At 45.5% G+C, this 21634-nt stretch overlaps 2 protein-coding genes across 3 annotated transcripts; both read left to right on the top strand.

Moving 5' to 3' along the window:
• The first annotated feature begins 35 nt into the window (after positions 1-35).
• On the top strand, positions 36-15561 carry LOC112230836 (cGMP-dependent protein kinase 1-like). Of its 2 annotated transcripts, XM_042311530.1 has the most exons (21): positions 36-548; positions 832-1031; positions 1303-1435; positions 1609-1675; positions 1900-1999; positions 4307-4420; positions 7959-8064; positions 9259-9322; positions 9832-9909; positions 10106-10200; positions 11758-11823; positions 12124-12198; positions 12342-12438; positions 12595-12734; positions 12833-12922; positions 13203-13344; positions 13500-13663; positions 13798-13920; positions 14063-14125; positions 14350-14416; positions 14521-15561. In XM_042311530.1, exons 2-21 carry the CDS (start codon positions 836-838, stop codon positions 14617-14619), a joined length of 2079 nt encoding a protein of 692 aa, XP_042167464.1. In that variant the 5' UTR covers positions 36-548; positions 832-835; the 3' UTR covers positions 14620-15561. The 2 variants fall into 2 exon arrangements, with proteins under 2 accessions (XP_042167464.1, XP_042167466.1); XM_042311532.1 differs by lacking the exons at positions 36-548; positions 832-1031; positions 1303-1435; ... (5 more) ...; positions 9832-9909; positions 10106-10200 and having other exon boundaries at positions 11759-11855.
• Positions 15562-17789: 2228 nt separating this feature from the next.
• On the top strand, positions 17790-19608 carry stc1l (stanniocalcin 1, like). Its single transcript, XM_024396828.2, has 5 exons — positions 17790-18297; positions 18557-18699; positions 18805-18912; positions 19068-19171; positions 19239-19608. Exons 1-5 carry the CDS (start codon positions 18183-18185, stop codon positions 19534-19536), a joined length of 768 nt encoding a protein of 255 aa, XP_024252596.1. The 5' UTR covers positions 17790-18182; the 3' UTR covers positions 19537-19608.
• The last annotated feature ends 2026 nt before the right edge of the window (positions 19609-21634 follow it).

Genomic DNA, 21634 nt, shown 5'->3' with positions numbered 1-21634 from the left:
ACGTAACGTGGATTTGTCTACATAAAAAAGTTTTAAAAGTTGTTAACAATCTTATTAGCAATAGACCTATTCAACATATTGAGCTTGACACATCTCAGGCAAAACATGTGAATCCAATATGTATGTTAAGGATATTATTTAAATGATGTAAACTAATCACCCATACGTTTATGTAAAAAATATATCTACATTTGTATGCCAATGGACGCGCGCGCACAGCTCCGCGTATGGCTACATTGAATACTCTAGAAATTGTCATTTGAGCGATCCGCTCTTCACTCGAGCGCAACCGGCAAAGGGCGAGAATGTGTCTGGTTGGTATGTCTATCTTCATGAGCGGAAGTGTCTTTATACACCTTTAAAACTTCCGTTTTTAATTAACATTCGTCGCAGTCTCATTTCGATTAGCCTGTCCTGTTTGATTTTCACATCAGCTATAAATCCATTTACACACGATGAGATTGGAGATCGGCACATAACTGTGAGTGCAGCATTAGCAGTCGGCACGCGCATCTTCTTCACTTACACCCAGACAAGCGCTTGGACAGGTAAGACAACATTTTTTACATCTTCAAATTTATTTTTACTGCTTTAACTCGACATTCCCAAAGTATCAGTAAGTGGTTTATGTGTGTTAGATATTTCCGTTTTATAATAACCTGCATGTGCATATGGTTATTGTATTTCACTGTGTTTGTGTGGATTAAGCAATAATGAATTCAGCATGTGGTGGAGTCCCCAAAACTCACTAGTGAAACTCTTTATTCCCCATCCCTGTGGTGTGTGCCTCTGTCTGACTGCCTTTCCTCCTGCATGTAATGTGCATATCAGGGCTATGGGTACTTTGAGGGACTTGCAGTTTGCACTGCAGCTGAAGATCGAGGAGCTCCGCCAGAGAGACAGTCTGATAGATGAGCTGGAGTTGGAGCTGGACACCAAGGATGATCTCATCCGACAGCTGCAGACAGAACTGGACCGCCATCGCAACGCTCCTCAACACGCAGGGGCCACTGGGAGCACAGAGAACACAGGTAGGTGCTACTCGTTACACCCTTACATGACATAAACATGCACCTCTAATACAACACAGACCTAGAGGAAACGGAAAACAACACAGGGTACCAGACCAGTCATAATGCACCTGGAGGTGTTCGAGTGAATGCAAGGGTAGTTAGGCATGAACCTGTGAGCCATCACTCTCAAGGCTAATGTGACAGATTGGGGTTGAACGCGGTCTCCTAAATGCCACAAGACTGTGTTAGCTCGCTGAGGTAAAGCCTGACCAAAATGGGTGTCTGTCAGGACCCGGGCTGTCCCCACCAGTGCCTGATGAGCCGCAGAGGACTAAGAGACAGGCCATATCAGCAGAACCCACAGCCCTGGACCCTGCCCAACTCGCACACGTCACACTCACCAACTACAGCAAGAGTGAAGAGTGAGTACGCGCACGTGCAAGTGCACACGCACGCACACACACACACACACACACACACACACACACACACACACACACACACACACACACACACACACACACACACACACACACACACACACACACACACACACACACACACACACTGATCCTGTTTCTGTACATGTGTACAGGTCTAGAGAGCTGATCCATAGAGCTCTGTTGGAGAATGAATTCATGAAACACCTGGAGCAGGGACAGGTACTAGTATTACTACAACTGTATAGTATTACTGTGGTACTACTGCTACTCTCACTGTCTATTCTTAGATATCCAATTATTTATCCCCCCCCCTCTCTCTCACATACTCTCTCTTTCTCTCTCAATTTAATGAAACAAGTGCTATATTTTTATTAACGGGTCTCTTGCTTTGTCTCTCTCTCTCTTTGTCTCTTTCTCTATGTCTCTCACTCCTCACTCTGTAGATTCAGACCATAGTTGACTGTATGCATCCCACTCGTCTGGCCCGGGGCTGCTGTGTCATACAGGAGGGAGACGACGGTTCTCTGGTCTATGTGCTGGAGGGTGAGAGGCATGGAGGGAGGTGGAGGGATGGGGAGGAGGGAGGGATGAAGCGAAAGAGAGGACGGGGGAAAATAGGGCAATGACGAGGGATAGAGAGAAGGGGGAGGGAGGGGGAGCGAGAAGGGGAGAGAGGGTGAGAGGTGGAGGGAGGGAGGGTGAGAGGTGGAGGGCGAGACTGTGAGAGAGGAAGGGGGGAGGGAAGTAGATAGGTGAGAAGTTATGACAGTCTAGGCGAAAGGGGAGGCAAGGGAGGGACAGATAATACCACAATGAGACAGATATTTCACAGAATGTATAAATGTGAAGCATCCGGTTGGTGTTTCACTACCAAGTATGGTAGTGAGAGGAAGCCCAGTGGCCGGCAGTGGGAGATGATGGAACAAGATGGATTTTGCCAGACATTCTGCTAATTTACTCATCAAACATTTGATCTCAATACAGTTCTCTGTTCCCAAAACTACAATTTGTTACGAACAGAGTGGACTACGTTCTTTAGACTTTACCCTTTGCCAAGATTTTTAAAATAGAAGGTGTGGAAATGTGAATTGAGTTACTGCACACGCGGACCTTAGAGTACGAGTTCCCCAAATGCTAGAAAACGCCAATAGGATCTCATTAGCTCGTGTTTGGCTCTGCCCACCTCCTTGCTTGTTCTGCCATCTATGGCTCATTTGCTCCCATTTGAAACAACAGGCTGTGGTCTATCTTGGTTTAGTTATAAGAATCTTTGATTATACTATATATATCAGGTGATATCATACAGTGAGCTCACTGTAGCAGAGGCAGACAGGTCACACACACACACACACACACTTCTTGCTCTCTCAGGCGCTTTGAAACATCTGTTCCTGACACCTTGACTCCTCTCCTCTGAAAAAGATCTAATCTGTCCTCTCTCTTTTTACCACAGTCTCTTTGTCTCTCTCTGTTTCTCATTCACACACACACAGACACACACAATTAGACCATGTTGATTATACAGTCCATTCACTTTGGTAATCATCCATCTAGAGAGTATGGGTGTATTACCATGAAGAGATGATTAATATTAATGCAGTCCTTTACAGTTGAAGTCAGACGTTTACATACACCATAGCCAAATACATTTAAACTCAGTTTTTCACAATTCCTGACATTTAATCCTAGTAAAAATTCCCAGTCTTAGGTCAGTTAGGATCACCACTTTATTTTAAGAATGTGAAATGTCAGAATAATATTAAAGAAAATGATTTATTTCAGCTTTTATTTCTTTCATCGCATTCCGAGTGGGTCAGAAGTTTACATAGACTCAATTAGTATTTGGAAGCATTGCCTTTAAATTGTTTAACTTGGGTCAAATGTTTCGGGTAGCCTTCCACAAGTCCCTCCTACAGCAAAGCACCCACACAACATGATGCTGCCTCCCCCGTGCTTCACGGTTGCAATGGTGTTCTTCGGCTTGCAAGCCTCCCCCTTTTTCCTCCAAACACAACGAGGGTCATTAAGGCCAAACAGTTCTATTTTTGTTACCAGAGGACATTTCTCCAAAAAGTACGATCTTTGTCCCCATGTGCAGTTGCGAACTGATACTTTTGTACCTGTTTCCTCCACCATCATCACAAGGTCCTTTGCTGTTGTTCTGGGATTGATTTGCACTTTTCGCACCAAAGAACGTTAATCTCTAGGGGACCGAACGCGTCTCCTTCCTGAGTGGTATGACGGCTGCGTGGTCCCATGGTGTTTATACTTGCGTACTATTGTTTGTAAAGATGAACGTGGTACCTTCAGGCGTTTGGACATTGTTCCAAGGATGAACCAGAATTGTGGAGGTCTACAATTGTTTTTCTGAGGTCTTGGCTGATTTCTTTTCATTTTGCCATGATGTCAAGCGAAGAGGGACTGAGTTTGAAGGTAGGCCTGGAAATACATCCACAGGTGTTTCAGAAGCTTCTAAATCCGTGGCATAATTTTCTGGAATTTTCCAAGCTGATTAAAGGCACAGTCAACTTAGTGTATGTAAACATCTGACCCACTGGAATTGTGATACAGTGAATTATAGTGAAATAATCTGTCTGTTAACAATTGTTGGAAAAATTACTTGTGTCAGGCACGAAGTAGATGTCCTAACTGACTTGCCAAAAGTTTGTTAACAAGACATTTGTGGAGTGGTTAAAATGACTTTAATGACTCCAACCTAAATGTATGTAAACTTCCAACTTCAACTGTAAGTGTGAATGAGTGGGGAGTTGGGGGGTTCTGTTCAGGCAGGTTTGATGATGTAATGTTGTTTATGTGCGTGCCTGAGTGTGTGCGGTTGTGTGTGTGTAGAGGGAAAGGTGGAGGTGACTAAAGGGGAACAGAAGCTGTGCACCATTGATCCCGGGAAGGTCTTTGGAGAACTGGCCATCCTCTACAACTGTACCAGGACTGCTACTGTTACAGGTAACACACACACACACATCACTGCTATTTTAGGTAAGACACACACACACACTTATTTGATTGAGTTCAGGATTAGGAATTGTTTTTGTAATTTCTTCATCCTCCTCTCTGCCACTGACGTTTAGTCTGATGGATTGAGGTGAGATTTGGTGTCAGACTAGTGTGTGTGTGTGTGTGTGTGTGTGTGTTTAGGCTAAGTGATTGGGGTGAGGCATGGTGTCAGATCTACACTGTGCTAAAAGTATTTATTTAATTTCAGCAGAGAGATACAGTAATAATTGAAAATCCCCCCCCCCCCACACACACACACACACACACACACACACACACACACACACACACACACACACACACACACACACACACACACTCTCTCTATGTAGGCGGTGACTGTCTGATTTGGGCTGTAATATGCCAGTCCTGTCAGTAGGCTGCCTGCCTGTGTGTGTGTGTGTGTGTGTGTGTGCGCGTGAGTATGTGACCACCTCCGCAGTTCACAAATCATCCTCTGACATCTTCTACTCTTTTCTTCTTTTTTTGTCTCTCTCTCTCTCTCGCACTCCCTCTCTCTCTGAGTGGTGAAGTGTTTACTGTACAATGCTATTCAGGGTCAGGCAGTTATTGGTCTGCTGAGCGAGAGAGGGAGGGAGAGAGAGATGTGAACTCCTCTGACTGTTTTCTCAGTCCCTGTCCTTTAGCATCTCTCCCCCATCCTTTCCCCTCCTCTTTACCCACAAGTCTTTTGATTTGACAGCGTCCCGTTTTGTCCCTTCATGCTTCTTCCTCATGTCTCAGTCCCTGTCCTTTAGCATCTCTCCCCCATCCTTTCCTCTTTACCCACAAGTCTTTTGATTTGACAGCGTCCCGTTTTGTCCCTTCATGCTTCTTCCTCATGTCTCTGTCTCTCTCCATCACCGGAGTTGATTGACAGGTAGTGAACATGTGTGGTGTGGGCGGAGGGGGTGAGGACAGGGTCTGTGAGGGGCTGCAGGAGGAGGTGAAATGTGTGTGTGTATATATATATATATATTTATAAATATAATCTATAGAATTACCCTCTTATTAGAATAGAGAGAAACAGTGTGTGTGTGTGTGTGTGTGTGTGTGTGTGTGTGTGTGTGTGTGTGTGTGTGTGTGTGTTATAGCAGACATTTAGAGTGGGAATGTGAAGGCTCTCATCTCTAGAAGGAGAACTGTTGAGATAATGGCATTTCCTATCAACTGCTATGTGTACTGTGCTGTCGCGTGTTGTTGCACATGTGACTGCGTGTGTACTTTTGTCCGTGTATTATTGTGTGTGTATGTTTTTCATAAAGTGTGGAGTACGTGTGGTTGTAAATGTGTGTGAGAGAGAAAGAGCGAGACCTTGAAACTGTGCCCTGTTCATTCCTTTAGCAACCACGCACACACACGCAGGGCCTGCATCTCTCTGAATGTTTGTATGTTTTTCATAAAGTGTGGAGTACGTGTGGTTGTAAATGTGTGTGAGAGAGACGCAGGGCCTGCATCTCTCTGAATGTTTGTATGTTTTTCATAAAGTGTGGAGTACGTGTGGTTGTAAATGTGTGTGAGAGAGACGCAGGGCCTGCATCTCTCTGAATGTTTGTATGTTTTTCATAAAGTGTGGAGTACGTGTGGTTGTAAATGTGTGTGAGAGAGACGCAGGGCCTGCATCTCTCTGAATGTTTGTATGTTTTTCATAAAGTGTGGAGTACGTGAGGTTGTAAATGTGTGTGAGAGAGACGCAGGGCCTGCATCTCTCTGAATGTTTGTATGTTTTTCATAAAGTGTGGAGTACGTGAGGTTGTAAATGTGTGTGAGAGAGATGCAGGGCCTGCATCTCTCTGAATGTTTGTATGTTTTTCATAAAGTGTGGAGTACGTGAGGTTGTAAATGTGTGTGAGAGAGACTCAGGGCCTGCATCTCTCTGAATGTTTGTATGTTTTTCATAAAGTGTGGAGTACATGAGGTTGTAAATGTGTGTGAGAGAGATGCAGGGCCTGCATCTCTCTGAATGTTTGTATGTTTTTCATAAAGTGTGGAGTACGTGAGGTTGTAAATGTGTGTGAGAGAGATGCAGGGCCTGCATCTCTCTGAATGTTTGTATGTTTTTCATAAAGTGTGGAGTACGTGAGGTTGTAAATGTGTGTGAGAGAGATGCAGGGCCTGCATCTCTCTGAATGTTTGTATGTTTTTCATAAAGTGTGGAGTACGTGAGGTTGTAAATGTGTGTGAGAGAGATGCAGGGCCTGCATCTCTCTGAATGTTTGTATGTTTTTCATAAAGTGTGGAGTACATGAGGTTGTAAATGTGTGTGAGAGAGATGCAGGGCCTGCATCTCTCTGAATGTTTGTATGTTTTTCATAAAGTGTGGAGTACGTGAGGTTGTAAATGTGTGTGAGAGAGACGCAGGGCCTGCATCTCTCTGAATGTTTGTATGTTTTTCATAAAGTGTGGAGTACGTGAGGTTGTAAATGTGTGTGAGAGAGATGCAGGGCCTGCATCTCTCTGAATGTTTGTATGTTTTTCATAAAGTGTGGAGTACGTGAGGTTGTAAATGTGTGTGAGAGAGACGCAGGGCCTGCATCTCTCTGAATGTTTGTATGTTTTTCATAAAGTGTGGAGTACGTGAGGTTGTAAATGTGTGTGAGAGAGACGCAGGGCCTGCATCTCTCTGAATGTTTGTATGTTTTTCATAAAGTGTGGAGTACATGAGGTTGTAAATGTGTGTGAGAGAGACGCAGGGCCTGCATCTCTCTGAATGTTTGTATGTTTTTCATAAAGTGTGGAGTACATGAGGTTGTAAATGTGTGTGAGAGAGACGCAGGGCCTGCATCTCTCTGAATGTTTGTATGTTTTTCATAAAGTGTGGAGTACGTGAGGTTGTAAATGTGTGTGAGAGAGACGCAGGGCCTGCATCTCTCTGAATGTTTGTATGTTTTTCATAAAGTGTGGAGTACATGAGGTTGTAAATGTGTGTGAGAGAGACGCAGGGCCTGCATCTCTCTGAATGTTTGTATGTTTTTCATAAAGTGTGGAGTACGTGAGGTTGTAAATGTGTGTGAGAGAGACGCAGGGCCTGCATCTCTCTGAATGTTTGTATGTTTTTCATAAAGTGTGGAGTACGTGAGGTTGTAAATGTGTGTGAGAGAGACGCAGGGCCTGCATCTCTCTGAATGTTTGTATGTTTTTCATAAAGTGTGGAGTACATGAGGTTGTAAATGTGTGTGAGAGAGACGCAGGGCCTGCATCTCTCTGAATGTTTGTATGTAAGTCTTTCATTGAGATCCCCTCTACTGGCTACTTGCTGAAGGATTGAATCATATTATCGTCTTTTTTTGTGTGTGTTGAACGGGATGGAGAGTGTTCCTGTGAGCAGTAGGTGTGAATATGGAGGCTTTGAAATTCATTGAAATTGTCCTGCTCTTCTTTCACCCCTCTCCACTTCCTCATATCTCTCTCTGAACCCTTCTCTCTGCCTTTCTGTCCCCCTCTCTTTCTCCTCTCCCTCTTTCTCGCTCTCCATTTCTCCCTCCAGCTCTGACGGACATTAAGCTGTGGGCGATAGACAGACAGGGTTTCCAGACCATCATGATGAGGACTGGACTCATTAAACACTCCCAGTATATGGAGTTCCTCCGCAGGTAACACACACACACGCACAGCTAAAACACACACAGCACACACACACACACACACACACACACAAACACAGGCACGCACGCACCCACACACAAACACAAACACGCACGCACACACGCATGCACCCACACACACACACACACACACAGGCACGCACCCACACACACACGCACCCACACACAGGCACGCACGCACACACGCATGCACCCACACACACACACAAACACAGGCACGCACACACCCACACACACGCACACACGCATGCACCCACACACACACACACACAGGCACGCACGCACCCACCCACACACACACACACAGGCACGCACGCACGCACCCACCCACACACACACACACACACACACACACACAAACACAGGCACGCACGCACACACACACACACAAGCACGGTTCGCTTCTGCTTGGAACACACTCTTTATTATACAGCTATGCAGACTTCTGTGAGCCTAGTTGGATAGACAGATGATTTAGATTCAGTAGCCACAGAACACAGAATGTTCGCTAGCTTCTGTCACGTCTATGGTTGCAAAGCTACAAGTCATTTACCAAAGATACTGGAATACTCTGTCATTTTGGTATTTAACAGGTAATCTATGGTAATTTTGGAAATTAATACTAAAATAACTATTTTTTTAAATAAGTATTTATATTATTTATTCATTTTTTATATCTGTGTCCTTATCGCGTGTAACTAATGTACGAGCGGATGGACGGACGGAGACAAGATACACATTCCTCTCCACGATTTCATCTGAGGGACAATAAAGTGCTGAAACCCTCATATTAAATGGTATTCACTAAGTTGATGGTTTATATTTAAAATAATGTATTACAGCTTCTTCACTCTATTTTTATTTAAAATCATCTTTTTTGATTATTTGATATATTCTACGTGTGATAAGTCCACGCAGAGGGCCAGAGATAATTACAAACACCTGAGATAATCTGAAGTACCCCAAATGGCCACTAGATGTTTTGTAATAAATTACATGAAATTCTTGAAAGTTACCAAAATTCTAGTAGTTTACTGGTAAACTTAGAAAGTTTCAAGTAATATACCCTCCCTTTGCAACCTAGTCATGTATTTTCAAATTATTATTCACACAATTGATTTTGGCAAGCATGTTGTTGTTGTTCTCTCTCCATCTCTCTCTCCCTCTTTCTCTTTCTGTCAGTGTTCCCTCCTTTCAGTCGTTGCCTGAGGACGTTCTTAGTAAGGTAGCTGATGTTCTGGAGGAGGTGAGGACACACACACACACACACACACACACACACACACACACACACACACAAGCATGGTCAGATGGAGAGCAGCTGGTGGTGACAGTCAGTGTGGATTTGTTTTAAGAGTTTGTGTGTTCGTGTGTGTGCATGAGGGCACTTGCGTGTGTGTGTTAACTGCATACTGCCATAGTCACATGCCTTCCAGCTTTTAGAGACACGCAGACTGTTTCTCCTTTCTGTGGTAAAGTGCTTCTGTCTGAGAGCCATGCCCCTCTCTCTCTTTTCCCTTGCTGTCCCCTCTCTCCATCTCTCCCTCCCTCCATCTTTCACTCTCTCCCTCTCTCTCTGCCCACCTCTCTCTCTCTCCTATTCTGCTGTCCTGTCTCTTTCCCTCTCCCTTGTCCTCTCCTGCTCCCCACCTCTCTCTCTCCTCCTCTGCTGTCCTCTCTCTCTCCCTCTCCCTTATCCTCTCTCACTCCCTTTCCTCATCTCTCTTTCTCCCTCTCTCTCTCCCTCTCCCTCAGACTCACTACAGTGAAGGTGATTACATCATCAGGCAGGGCGCCACAGGAGACACCTTCTTCATCATCAGCGAAGGACAGGTGAGGAAGAGGAGGTGGAAGAGAGAAGTGTATAAAATCACAATCACACTGCCACCATGTGGACACAATCAGTAATACAATTAAAACATACCAGTAATAATCATCATTTAAGTTCACAGACTTCCTCCCAATAACTTCCTCTCTCTTCCCCTCTCCTCTCCCCCCCTTTTTTCTTGTCTCTCCTGTCTGCGCTCAGGTAAAGGTCACGCAACAGAAATCATCCAATGAGGAGCCAGAGTTTCTGACCACACTCTCTAGGGGGGACTGGTTTGGAGAGCAGGCGCTAAAAGGGTGAGACAACAGCACCTCTAACAACCAAACAACAACAAGCAGCTTTAGAGAACAACCAAACAACACCTCTAACAACCAAACAACACCTCTAACAACCAAACAACACCTCTAACAACCAAACAACACCTCTAACAACCAAACAACACCTCTAACAACCAAACAACAACAAGCAGCTCTAGAGAACAACCAAACAACACCTCTAACAACCAAACAACACCTCTAACAACCAAACACTCCCCTCTAACAACCAAACAGCACCTCTAACAACCAAACAACAACAAGCAGCTCTAGAGAACAACCAAACACACCTCTAACAACCAAACAACACCTCTAACAACCAAACACCTCTAACAACCAAACAACAACAAGCAGCTTTAGAGAACAACCAAACACTCCCCTCTAACAACCAAACAACACCTCTAACAACCAAACAACACCTCTAACAACCAAACACACATCTAACAACCAAACAGCACCTCTAACACCCAAACAGCACCTCTAACACCCAAACAACAACCAGCAACTTTAGAGAACAACCAAACACACCACTAACTAAACAATTCCTCTAACAACCAAACAGCACCTCTAACAACCAAACAACACCTCTAACAACCAAACAACACCTCTAACAACCAAACAACACCTCTAACAACCAAACAACACCTCTAACAACCAAACACACCTCTAACAACCAAACAACACCTCTAACAACCAAACACACCTCTAACAACCAAACAACACCTCTAACAACCAAACAACAACAAGCAGCTCTAGAGAACAACCAAACAACACCTCTAACAACCAAACAACACCTCTAACAACCAAACAACACCTCTAACAACCAAACAACACCTCTAACAACCAAAAACACCTCTAACAACCAAACAACACCTCTAACAACCAAACAACACCTCTAACAACCAAACAACACCTCTAACAACCAAACAACAACAACAGCTCAGAACAACAAACAACACCTCTAGAGAACAACCAAACAACACCTCTAACAACCAAACAACACCTCTAACAACCAAACAACACCTCTAACAACCAAACAACACCTCTAACAACCAAACAACAACAAGCAGCTCTAGAGAAAAACCAAACAACACCTCTAACAACCAAACAACACCTCTAACAACCAAACAACAACAAGCAGCTCTAGAGAACAACCAAACACACCTCTAACAACCAAACAACACCAAATACACCTTTAACAACCAAACAACACCTCTAACAACCAAACAACACCTCTAACAACCAAACAACAACAAGCAGCTCTAGAGAACAACCAAACACACCTCTAACAACCAAACAACACCAAATACACCTTTAACAACCAAACAACACCTAACAACCAAACAACACCTCTAACAACCAAACAACAACCAGCAGCTTTAGAGAACAATCAAACACACCAACCAATTGCCTAAGTAAACATATAGTCTCATAGGATTAGAGTAGAGTTGTGTTTTGCAAAGGAAGATAATAAAGATGACTGCTTATTTATGTTTATAATGAATGAATGAATGAATAAATATTTCTCTCTCTCCCCAGGGAGGATGTTCGTACGGCCAGTGTCACAGCAGTAGGGGGAGTGACCTGTCTGGTCGTGGACAGAGAGTGAGAGACCCCTGGGGGGACAAAGCAAGAGTGTGTGTGTGTGTGTGTGTGTGTGCCACAGGAGGCTGCTGAGGGGAGGATGGCTCAAAATAATGGATGGAATGGGGTATATGAGACCGTGTCAAACACATGGAAACCACGTGTTCAATGAGTTCAATGACCATTCCACTCCGGCCATTACTATGAGCTTGTCCTCCCCAATTAAGGCGCCACCAACCTCCTGTGGTGCGTGTGTGTAACTGAACCCTTCTTCATTGGTAGATGCGGGGTTGTGTAACACTAACCCCTCCCCTGTTCCAGGTCGTTCATGCAGCTGATAGGAGGGCTTGATGACGACAGCAGCAGACACAACGAGAGTGACGAGCTCAAGGCCAAGTAAGTGTCGCTACACCTCTGAATTCTCTTGTTTCACCCAAACTAAGTTTAGTACATTTAGTTTGGGATATATCCAACCACACAGACTCGCTAGTTTCAGTGAAAAGATATTGGGCAATTGATTGACCCCCCTCCGTCTCCAGGTTGGAGGCAGAGGCAGTGTTTTTCTCCAGCGTGTCTCTCAACGATTTCCACGTCATCTGCACCCTCGGAATTGGAGGCTTCAGTCGCGTCGAACTGGTGGGTGCGAGTGTGTGTATAACGTGTGTGCGCTAACAGGACTGTGTGTGTGTGCAACACCTGTGTGTGTGTGTGTGTGTGTGTGTGTGTGTGTGTGTGTGTGTGTGTGTGTGTGTGTGTGTTTAATATGTATAATGTGTGTGTGTGTGTGTTCAGGTACAGTTGAAGAGTGACACCAGCAGGTCGTTTGCTATGAAGGTTCTGAAGAAGCGTCACATTCTGGACACCAGCCAACAGGGCCACATCCTCTCAGAGAGGCGCATCATGATGGACGCACACGGCCCCTTCACCGTCCGGTACACACACACAAACACACACACACACACACACACACAGCCACTTCACTGACAATTACGCACACACACACACACTGACGCTGTGTGTCCTTGTCCAGGTTGTATCGGACGTTTAGGGACTCAAAGTATCTGTACATGCTGCAGGAGGCCTGTCTGGGAGGAGAACTGTGGACTCTACTGAGTGCCAGGTGTGTGTGTAGGCCTAGAACGACTCCAAATGAAACCTGACTGTACACAAACTGCTCAGCCAGCTATCCACTAACCCTAACGTCATGCCCACATCTCGGTTCAACTCTAACCCTCAACCACAACCCACAACCTAACCCTAGCTTCACGTCCACCTCCCAGTTCAACCCGAACCAGAACCCTCACCCTGGCAAATTGTTACATATCAATAGAGTCGCGGTTGATAGTCTGAGCACCCCTGGATCATCTATGGGCCTAAATATGTTCATCTGACTCTTCTAGGGGTTCGTTTGAGGACGGCACCACACGGTTCTATACAGGCTGTGTTGTAGAGGCTCTGGCCTTCCTCCATGTTCGAGGCATCATCTACAGAGACCTCAAACCTGAGAACATCATACTGGACCAACGAGGATACGCCAAACTGGTACTAGTGCACGCACAAACACCTCCGACGCAGCATAGAGTTTTCAGAATAAGCAGGCAGTGTGGTTTTTCCTTCGTCTTCAGTTGATTGAATCTCGGGGCGCAGACACACAGAACAAAAAGCACCATATTTAAGTGTGCGTGTTTATCTATCAGGTGGACTTTGGCTTTGCTAAGAAGGTGGGTCTGGGTCAGAAGACGTGGACGTTCTGTGGGACTCCAGAATACGTGGCCCCAGAGATCATCCTGAACAAGGGACACGACATCTCTGCAGACTGCTGGTCCCTGGGGATACTCATCTACGAACTGCTCAGCGGCAGGTACACCGTGTGTGTGTGTGTGTGCGCGCGTGCGCTCAGAGATGGGATCTTCTTATTGGTCTCAATGCCGAGATTGTCTTTCTCTATCTCTCTCTCTCTCTCTCTCTCTCTCTCCCTCCCCACCTCCTCTCCAGTCCTCCGTTCTCTGGTTCTGACCCTATGAACACCTATAACATCATCCTGAGAGGAATCGACATGGTGGAGTTCCCCAAGAAGATCTCCAAGAGTGCTGCCAACCTCATCAAACGCCTCTGCAGGTTACACGCCCACACAAACAAACACACACACCCCCACACACAAACACAGAGCATAGAGACCTCATCAAATGGTTCTTGCTGCAGAGTGTGTGTATGTGACTGTGTGTGTGTGTATGTGTGTGTGTGTGTGTGTGTTGCCCAGGGACAACCCATCTGAGAGGGTGGGGAACCAGAAGAATGGGGTGAAGGACATCCAGAAACACAAGTAAGAGTTACCGTGGTGACGAGGACTGCTGGACCTACCAGCCAATAGGACTGCATGGAACAGAAATAGCTACATTCTCTGAAAGGACGTTTTGTTCTTCAGCTCCCAGATTATTTTGCCTCAATTAGGGTGCCATTTTTGGATACAGCCACGGTTATCTTGATACAACAACGAGAGCTGAGTTTAGTTGTCCTAGCTGTGATTCTTTTTTTATTTGTCTTCAGGTGGTTTGAAGGTTTCAATTGGGAGGGCCTTCGACAGACAACTCTGGCCCCTCCTTTCACTCCTACTGTGAGTATACACGTTAATACACACACACATATACACACACACACACACACACACACACACACACACACACACACACACACTCAGCCGTGTCTCCTCTTTCCCAGGTGGAGGGTCCACTGGACACCAGAAACTTTGACTGCTTCCCCGATGACAGCGAGGCCCCGCCCCCAGACGAGGAGTCCGGCTGGGACCTGGAGTTCTAATTGGACAACATACATTATGTAGAACAGACATGCCCTTTCTGACATGTAGATTAAGGCATCGCGTCAGCTCCAATAATGGCATTTCTGTCTGCGCCCTCCCCAATGCGAACCTGGTTGTGCTAGGTTTAACTGGTGGGTTTACCAGGTGAGTTAGGAGTATCTGACAGGTTACCAGGTAAGCTAAGTATGTCAGGTTGTGGCTCTGCCAAAGTGAGCTGGGGGAGTGATAGAACCCCCAGGTAACAGCGGCCAATCAGCTGCTGCTGTCACCGACTCCTCCTCGTGACAGTTTTCTACAATACAATAAGAGTTTTTGGATTTGTTTGTGTTCATCTGTTTTGACTGGGGTGATTGTTAGTTCCCGCAGTATTTGGTCGTAAAATATATAACCAAAATAAAAAACATCTATCAAAAAACATTCAACTCTGTAGCAAATGTCTGAATAACTCGACAGAGCGGCGTCGTGCAGGAGCACCCAGAGGGAGAGAGATGTGACTGTGCATGTCAAGGGAAGAATAAGGGGAAGAGTGTGAGAATGAATGAGGGGAAAGTTAATGAAAGTTAAAACAGAACCATTTCCTCTCTCACATGTCACAGCTCTGAGACCCTTAACAGCCATTTGAACCTCTTATGAGCGGTGACAGGTTATCAGATCCCCCCCGATAACACACACACGCATGCCTTTCACAATGACTGATCGGCCTTTCTACATGACTGAACCACATGAACATGAAACATGACTGGAATTTTTAAAACAACTCATTTCAGTTTCCTAGGCCTAATTTAACTTGGGAGGTCACCTATTCTAAATCAAAACTTGAGCTAATCGTAGTCGTATTACAATGCTGAAAGGTTTCTGGTTTTGCAGACAAGTCATTTTTCCTACAACCACACATGCAATAGCATCGAATAGTCCCCGCGATATGCAACTGTTCAGGGAAGTCAGGAACCAATACACGCAGTCAGTCAGGAAAGCTAAGGCCAGCTTCTTCAGGCAGAAGTTTGCATCCTGTAGCTCCAACTCCAAAAGGTTCTGGGACACTGTGAAGTCCATGGAGAACAAGAGCACCTCCTCCCAGCTGCCCACTGCACTGAGGCTAGGTAACACGGTCACCACCGATAAACCCATGATTATCGAAAACTTCAACAAGCATTTCTCAATGGCTGGCCATGCCTTCCGCCTGGCTACTCCAACCTCGGCCAACAGCTCCGCCCCCCCGCAGCTACTCGCCCAAGCCTCTCCAGGTTCTCCTTTACCCAAATCCAGATAGCAGATGTTCTGAAAGAGCTGCAAAACCTGGACCCGTACAAATCAGCTGGGCTTGACAATCTGGACCCTCTATTTCTGAAACTATCCGCCGCCATTGTCGCAACCCCTATTACCAGCCTGTTCAACCTCTCTTTCATATCGTCTGAGATCCCCAAGGATTGAAAGCTGCCGCAGTCATCCCCCTCTTCAAAGGGGGAGACACCCTGGACCCAAACTGTTACAGACCTATATCCATCCTGCCCTGCCTATCTAAGGTCTTCAAAAGCCAAGTCAACAAACAGGTCACTGACCATCTCGAATCCCACCGTACCTTCTCCGCTGTGCAATCTGGTTTCCGAGCCGGTCACGGGTGCACCTCAGCCACGCTCAAGGTACTAAACGATATCATAACCGCCATCGATAAAAGACAGTACTGTGCAGCCGTCTTCATCGACCTTGCCAAGGCTTTCGACTCTGTCAATCACCATATTCTTATCGGCAGACTCAGTAGCCTCGGTTTTCGGATGACTGCCTTGCCTGGTTCACCAATTACTTTGCAGACAGAGTTCAGTGTGTCAAATCGGAGGGCATGCTGTCCGGTCCTCTGGCAGTCTCTATGGGGTGCCACAGGGTTCAATTCTCGGGCCGACTCTTTTCTCTGTATATATCAATGATGTTGCTCTTGCTGCGGGTGATTCCCTGATCCACCTCTACGCAGACGACACCATTCTATATACTTCCGGCCCGTCCTTGGACACTGTGCTATCTAACCTCCAAACGAGCTTCAATGCCATACAACACTCCTTCCGTGGCCTGCAACTGCTCTTAAACGCTAGTAAAACCAAATGCATGCTTTTCAACCGTTCGCTGCCTGCACCCGCACGCCTGACCAGCATCACCACCCTGGATGGTTCCGACCTTGAATATGTGGACATCTATAAGTACCTAGGTGTCTGGCTAGACTGTAAACTCTCCTTCCAGACTCATATCAAACATCTCCAATCGAAAATCAAATCAAGAGTCGGCTTTCTATTCCGCAACAAAGCCTCCTTCACTCACGCTGCCAAACTTACCCTAGTAAAACTGACTATCCTACCGATCCTCGACTTCGGCGATGTCATCTACAAAATTGCTTCCAACACTCTACTCAGCAAACTGGATGCAGTTTATCACAGTGCCATCCGTTTTGTCACTAAAGCACCTTATACCACCCACCACTGCGACCTGTATGCTCTAGTCGGCTGGCCCTCGCTACATATTCGTCGCCAGACCCACTGGCTCCAGGTCATCTACAAGTCCATGCTAGGTAAAGCTCTGCCTTATCTCAGTTCACTGGTCACAATGGCAACACCCACCCGTAACACGCGCTCCAGCAGGTGTATTTCACTGATCATCCCTAAAGCCAACACCTCATTTGGCCGCCTTTCGTTCCAGTTCTCTGCTGCCTGTGACTGGAACGAATTGCAAAAATCGCTGAAGTTGGAGACTTTTATCTCCCTCACCAACTTCAAACATCTGCTATCTGAGCAGCTAACCAATCGCTGCCGCTGTTCATAGTCTATCGGTAAATAGCCCACCCATTTTTACCTACCTCATCCCCATACTGTTTTTATTTATTTTATTTTATGCTCTTTTGCACACCAATATCTCTACCTGTACATGACCATCTGATCATTTATCACTCCAGTGTTAATCTGCAAAATTGTAATTATTCGCCTACCTCCTCATGCCTTTTGCACACAATGTATATAGACTTTTTTTTCTACTGTGTTATTGACTTGTTTATTGTTTACTCCATGTGTAACTCTGTGTTGTCTGTTCACACTGCTATGCTATCTTGGCCAGGTCGCAGTTGCAAATGAGAACTTGTTCTCAACTAGCCTACCTGGTTAAATAAAGGTGAAATAAAAAAATAAATTAAAAAACACCTGAACAGTTGCTTCTCACATTAGCAGACCCATTGTAACCTCACCCGATGCATTTTGAAATAAAATAATCACTTTAGTTTCAATTTCCACAATGAACGTTCTTACATGAATAAATATGAGCAGACGCACGGAAAGTTCCAAAGCGCTCAGTGGAAACATTTGATAAATTAGCCTAACGCACGCACCGCGACCCCCACTGGAGATGCCGGTCGCTGATTGGACAAACCCGCTGGGGGTCCAGGGATTTGTGTAACAAACGGCTATAAAAAACAGCTCGTCAACTTAACACTAACCAGGGAACTAACAGAGAGCTACATCCCAAGTGTTCTCCACCAAAAATCAAGCCTACCTCTTGCACCCGATGAACATCACCATATTTCAACAAGATGCTAGCTAAATTCGGCCTGTTCGCGATCTTCCTAGTCCTGGGGACCTCCGCCTTCGATGTCGAACCGGAGGAATCCTCTCCTGGCCGTGCACGCTTCTCCTCCAGTAGCCCCTGTGAGTACCGTTGGTTAGCCTAAAGTGCAAAAGACAATGCAAACTGCAGTTCTTATCCAAAAAAGGCTGTAGATACAGAGTGCGTTGGGTTCATGCACAAGAGTTGGGTGTGAAAGTTGCCTCCTGTAATCAAACCTTGCTAAAATAGTTGCATTCCCATGAATAGAGACATAGGCACTTTCTTAAATGTATGTGAGTGTAGCCCACTATAGCCTCTGTCAATTGCTGAAGTTTGATGTGCCCCCCCCTCTCTCTCCAGCAGATGTGGCTGGGTGCTTGAATGGTGCTCTAGCTGTGGGATGTGGAACATTTGCCTGCCTGGAGAATTCTACCTGTGACACGGATGGCATGCACGATATCTGCCAACTGTTCCTCCACACCGCAGCTACCTTCAACACACAGGTAATCTGTACACACACACACACACTTTTGTGACAACCCACCGCAGTGTCTCTAACCCTGTGTGTGTGTGTGTGTGTGTGTGTGTGTGTGTGTGTGTGAGCGCAGGGTAAGACATTTGTAAAAGAGAGTCTGAGGTGTATTGCCAACGGCGTCACATCTAGAATGTTCCAGACCATCAGACGCTGTGGAATCTTCCAGAGGATGATCTCTGAGGTCAGTCACTGGCTTTATTAAAGATTCACTCCGTGTCAGCCGTCATATCTTCCTATCGGCGCCAAAGTGATCCCAAATAACCTCTACTGTGTGGTAGGTTGAAGTGCTAGTTTCTGAGAGTTAAAAGGGTTGTGTGTGTGTGTGTGTGTGTGTAGGTCCAGGAGGAGTGTTACAGTAGACTGGACATCTGTGGTGTGGCTCGCTCCAACCCTGAGGCCATTGGAGAGGTGGTACAGGTACCTGCACACTTCCCCAACAGGTGAGCCAAACTGTGTGTGCGCGTGACTAACCCAGTGTATTTGTCTAATGCGACGTGTGCGTTCCAGGTACTACAGCACTCTGCTTCAGTCCCTGCTGGCCTGTGATCAGGGGACAGTGGCGGTTGTCAGGGCGGAGTTTGTTTCTAGGCTGGGGCCAGACATGGAGACCCTCTTCCAGCTGCTGCAGAACAAGCCTTGCCCCCAGGAGTCTAACCAAGGTGCTAACTCCGCCCCCGCCGGCTGGCACTGGCCAATGGGGTCTCCCCCCTCCTTCAAGATCCAGCCCAGCATGGGAGGAAGAGACCCCACCCACCTGTTCGCTAGGAAACGCTCTCTGGAGGAGTCGGATAGAGAGATGGAGTAAAGAGGAGACAAACACTACCGGTCAGATGTTTTAGAACACCTGCTCATTCCAGGGTTTTTCTTTATTTCTACTATTTTCTCCATTGTAGAATAACAGTGAAGACATCCAAACTAGGAAGTAACATATGGATTCATGTAGTAACAGTGTTATATTTTAATTTGAGATTCTTCAAAGTAGCCACCCTTTGCCTTGATGTCAGCTTTGCACACTCTTGGCATTCTCTCAACCAGAGTCATGAGGTAGTCACCTGGAATGCATTTCAATTAACAGGTGTTAAATGTTAATTTGTGGAATTTCTTTCCTTAATGTGTTTGAGCCAATCTGTTGTGTTGTGACATGGTGGTGGGGGGATGCAGAAGATAGCCCTATTTAGTAAAATACCAAGTCCATATTATGGCAAGAACAGCTCAAATAAGCAAAGAAAAACGACAGTCCATCATTACTTTAGACATGAAGGTCAGTCCATACGGAAAATGTGAAGGACTTTGAAAGTTTCTTCAAGTGCAATTGCAAGAACCATGAAGCGCTATGATAGAACTGTCTCTCATGAGGACCACCACAGGAAAGGAAGACCCAGAGTTAACGCTGCTGCAGAGGATATGTTCATTAGAGTTACCAGCCTCAGAAATGGTTGACCAAATAAATGCTTCACAGAGTTCAAGTAACAGACACATCTCAACTTCAACTGTTCAGAGGAGACTGTGAATCAGGCCTTCATGGTTGAATTGCTGTAAAGGAACCACTACTAAAGGACACCAATAAGAAGAAGAGACTTGCTTTGGGCCAAGAAACACGAGCGATGGACATTAGACCTGTGGAAATTGTGAGATTTTTGGTTCCAACAGCCTTGTCTTTGTGAGACGCAGTGTGGGTGAACGGATGATGTCTCTGCATGTGTATTTCCCACCGTAAAGCTTGGAGGAGGAGGTCTTAGTGTGTGGGGGTGCTTTGCTAGTGACAGTCTGATTTATTTAGAATTCAAGGCACACAACCAGCATGGCTACCACAGCATTCTGCAGCGATACGCCATTCCATCTGGTTTGCTCTTAGTGGGACTACCATTTGATTTTCTCACCTCAACACTGTGTAAGGGCTATTTTACCAAGAAAGAGAGTGATTGAGTGCTGCATCAGATGACCTGGCGTCCACAATCCCCCAACCTCAAACAAATTGAGATGGTTTGGGATGAGTCGGACCGCAGAGTGAAGGAAAAGCAGCCAACAAGTGCTCAGCATATGTGGGAACTCCTTCAAGACTTTTGGAAAAGCATTCCAGGTGAAGCTGGTTGAGAGAATGCCAAGAGTGTGCAAAGCTGTTGTCAAAGCAAAGAGTGACTATTTGAAGAATTTTGATTTGTTTAACACTTTTTTGCTTACTACATGATTCCATGTGTAATGTCATAGTTTTGATGTATTCACTATTATTCTACAATGTAGAAAATAGTAAAAAAAATAAAGAAAAACCCTTGAATGAGTAGATGTGTCCAAACTTTTGAGCGGTAGTGTACATGCACACCGCTCATACCTTATACACACAAACACACCACAGCTACCTTAAACACACAACTCAAGACAGTCATGAATGCTTCAACTCTCCATGCATGCACGCACACACACACACGTGCACGCACACACACACAGGTTTCTCCTCAAATGATTACGGCTAAATGATTAAGGCCAAATGATTAAGGGAAGTTTGGAGCTGCTGTAATGTAGAAGTTGATTTGGAGAAGTGTCGATCTCGAACTGCCGTTGAAAGTGTTTCTGTGCCGGTTGACGCTTGATGAGAGGGGGATGAAACTTGTTAGCTGGACGTTGAATGTGGAGGATGACATCCGCTCAGAATAGACTCAACTTAACCTAGAGAGCTGTTGAAAAGTCTGATCATTTAATGTGAACCAATTGAAACATTTCAAAGGCTATCTAAGAAGACGAACCTTCACTGTCGTTTCCATCCGATTTCAACATGGCACAGCAGCCATAACGTCCCAGTTTTGACCAGCGATTACCAAGAGAAGCCTATTTAAAAAGACCCCTGGATATATTACCATAATATTATTATTGATATATATTTTCTCACTAAATGTTTATTTATGATG

This window comes from Oncorhynchus tshawytscha, linkage group LG33 (genome assembly GCF_018296145.1).
Source record: "Oncorhynchus tshawytscha isolate Ot180627B linkage group LG33, Otsh_v2.0, whole genome shotgun sequence".
In the NCBI taxonomy this organism is placed as follows: Eukaryota; Metazoa; Chordata; class Actinopteri; order Salmoniformes; family Salmonidae; genus Oncorhynchus; species Oncorhynchus tshawytscha.
This window is presented reverse-complemented; position numbering and strand designations above follow the sequence as displayed.

What these genes read in the sequence shown, in the direction of transcription:
- LOC112230836 (XM_042311530.1), top strand. Translation starts at nt 836, where the DNA reads ATGGGTACTTTGAGGGACTTGCAGTTTGCACTGCAGCTGAAGATCGAG. An exon ending in TGTCTGGTCGTGGACAGAGA is followed by an intron (nt 11,824 to 12,123) that starts GTGAGAGACCCC and finishes CCCCTGTTCCAG; the next exon opens with GTCGTTCATGCAGCTGATAG. An exon ending in AACGAGGATACGCCAAACTG is followed by an intron (nt 13,345 to 13,499) that starts GTACTAGTGCAC and finishes TTTATCTATCAG; the next exon opens with GTGGACTTTGGCTTTGCTAA.
- stc1l (XM_024396828.2), top strand. Translation starts at nt 18,183, where the DNA reads ATGCTAGCTAAATTCGGCCTGTTCGCGATCTTCCTAGTCCTGGGGACC. An exon ending in CTTCTCCTCCAGTAGCCCCT is followed by an intron (nt 18,298 to 18,556) that starts GTGAGTACCGTT and finishes CTCTCTCTCCAG; the next exon opens with CAGATGTGGCTGGGTGCTTG. An exon ending in TCCAGAGGATGATCTCTGAG is followed by an intron (nt 18,913 to 19,067) that starts GTCAGTCACTGG and finishes GTGTGTGTGTAG; the next exon opens with GTCCAGGAGGAGTGTTACAG.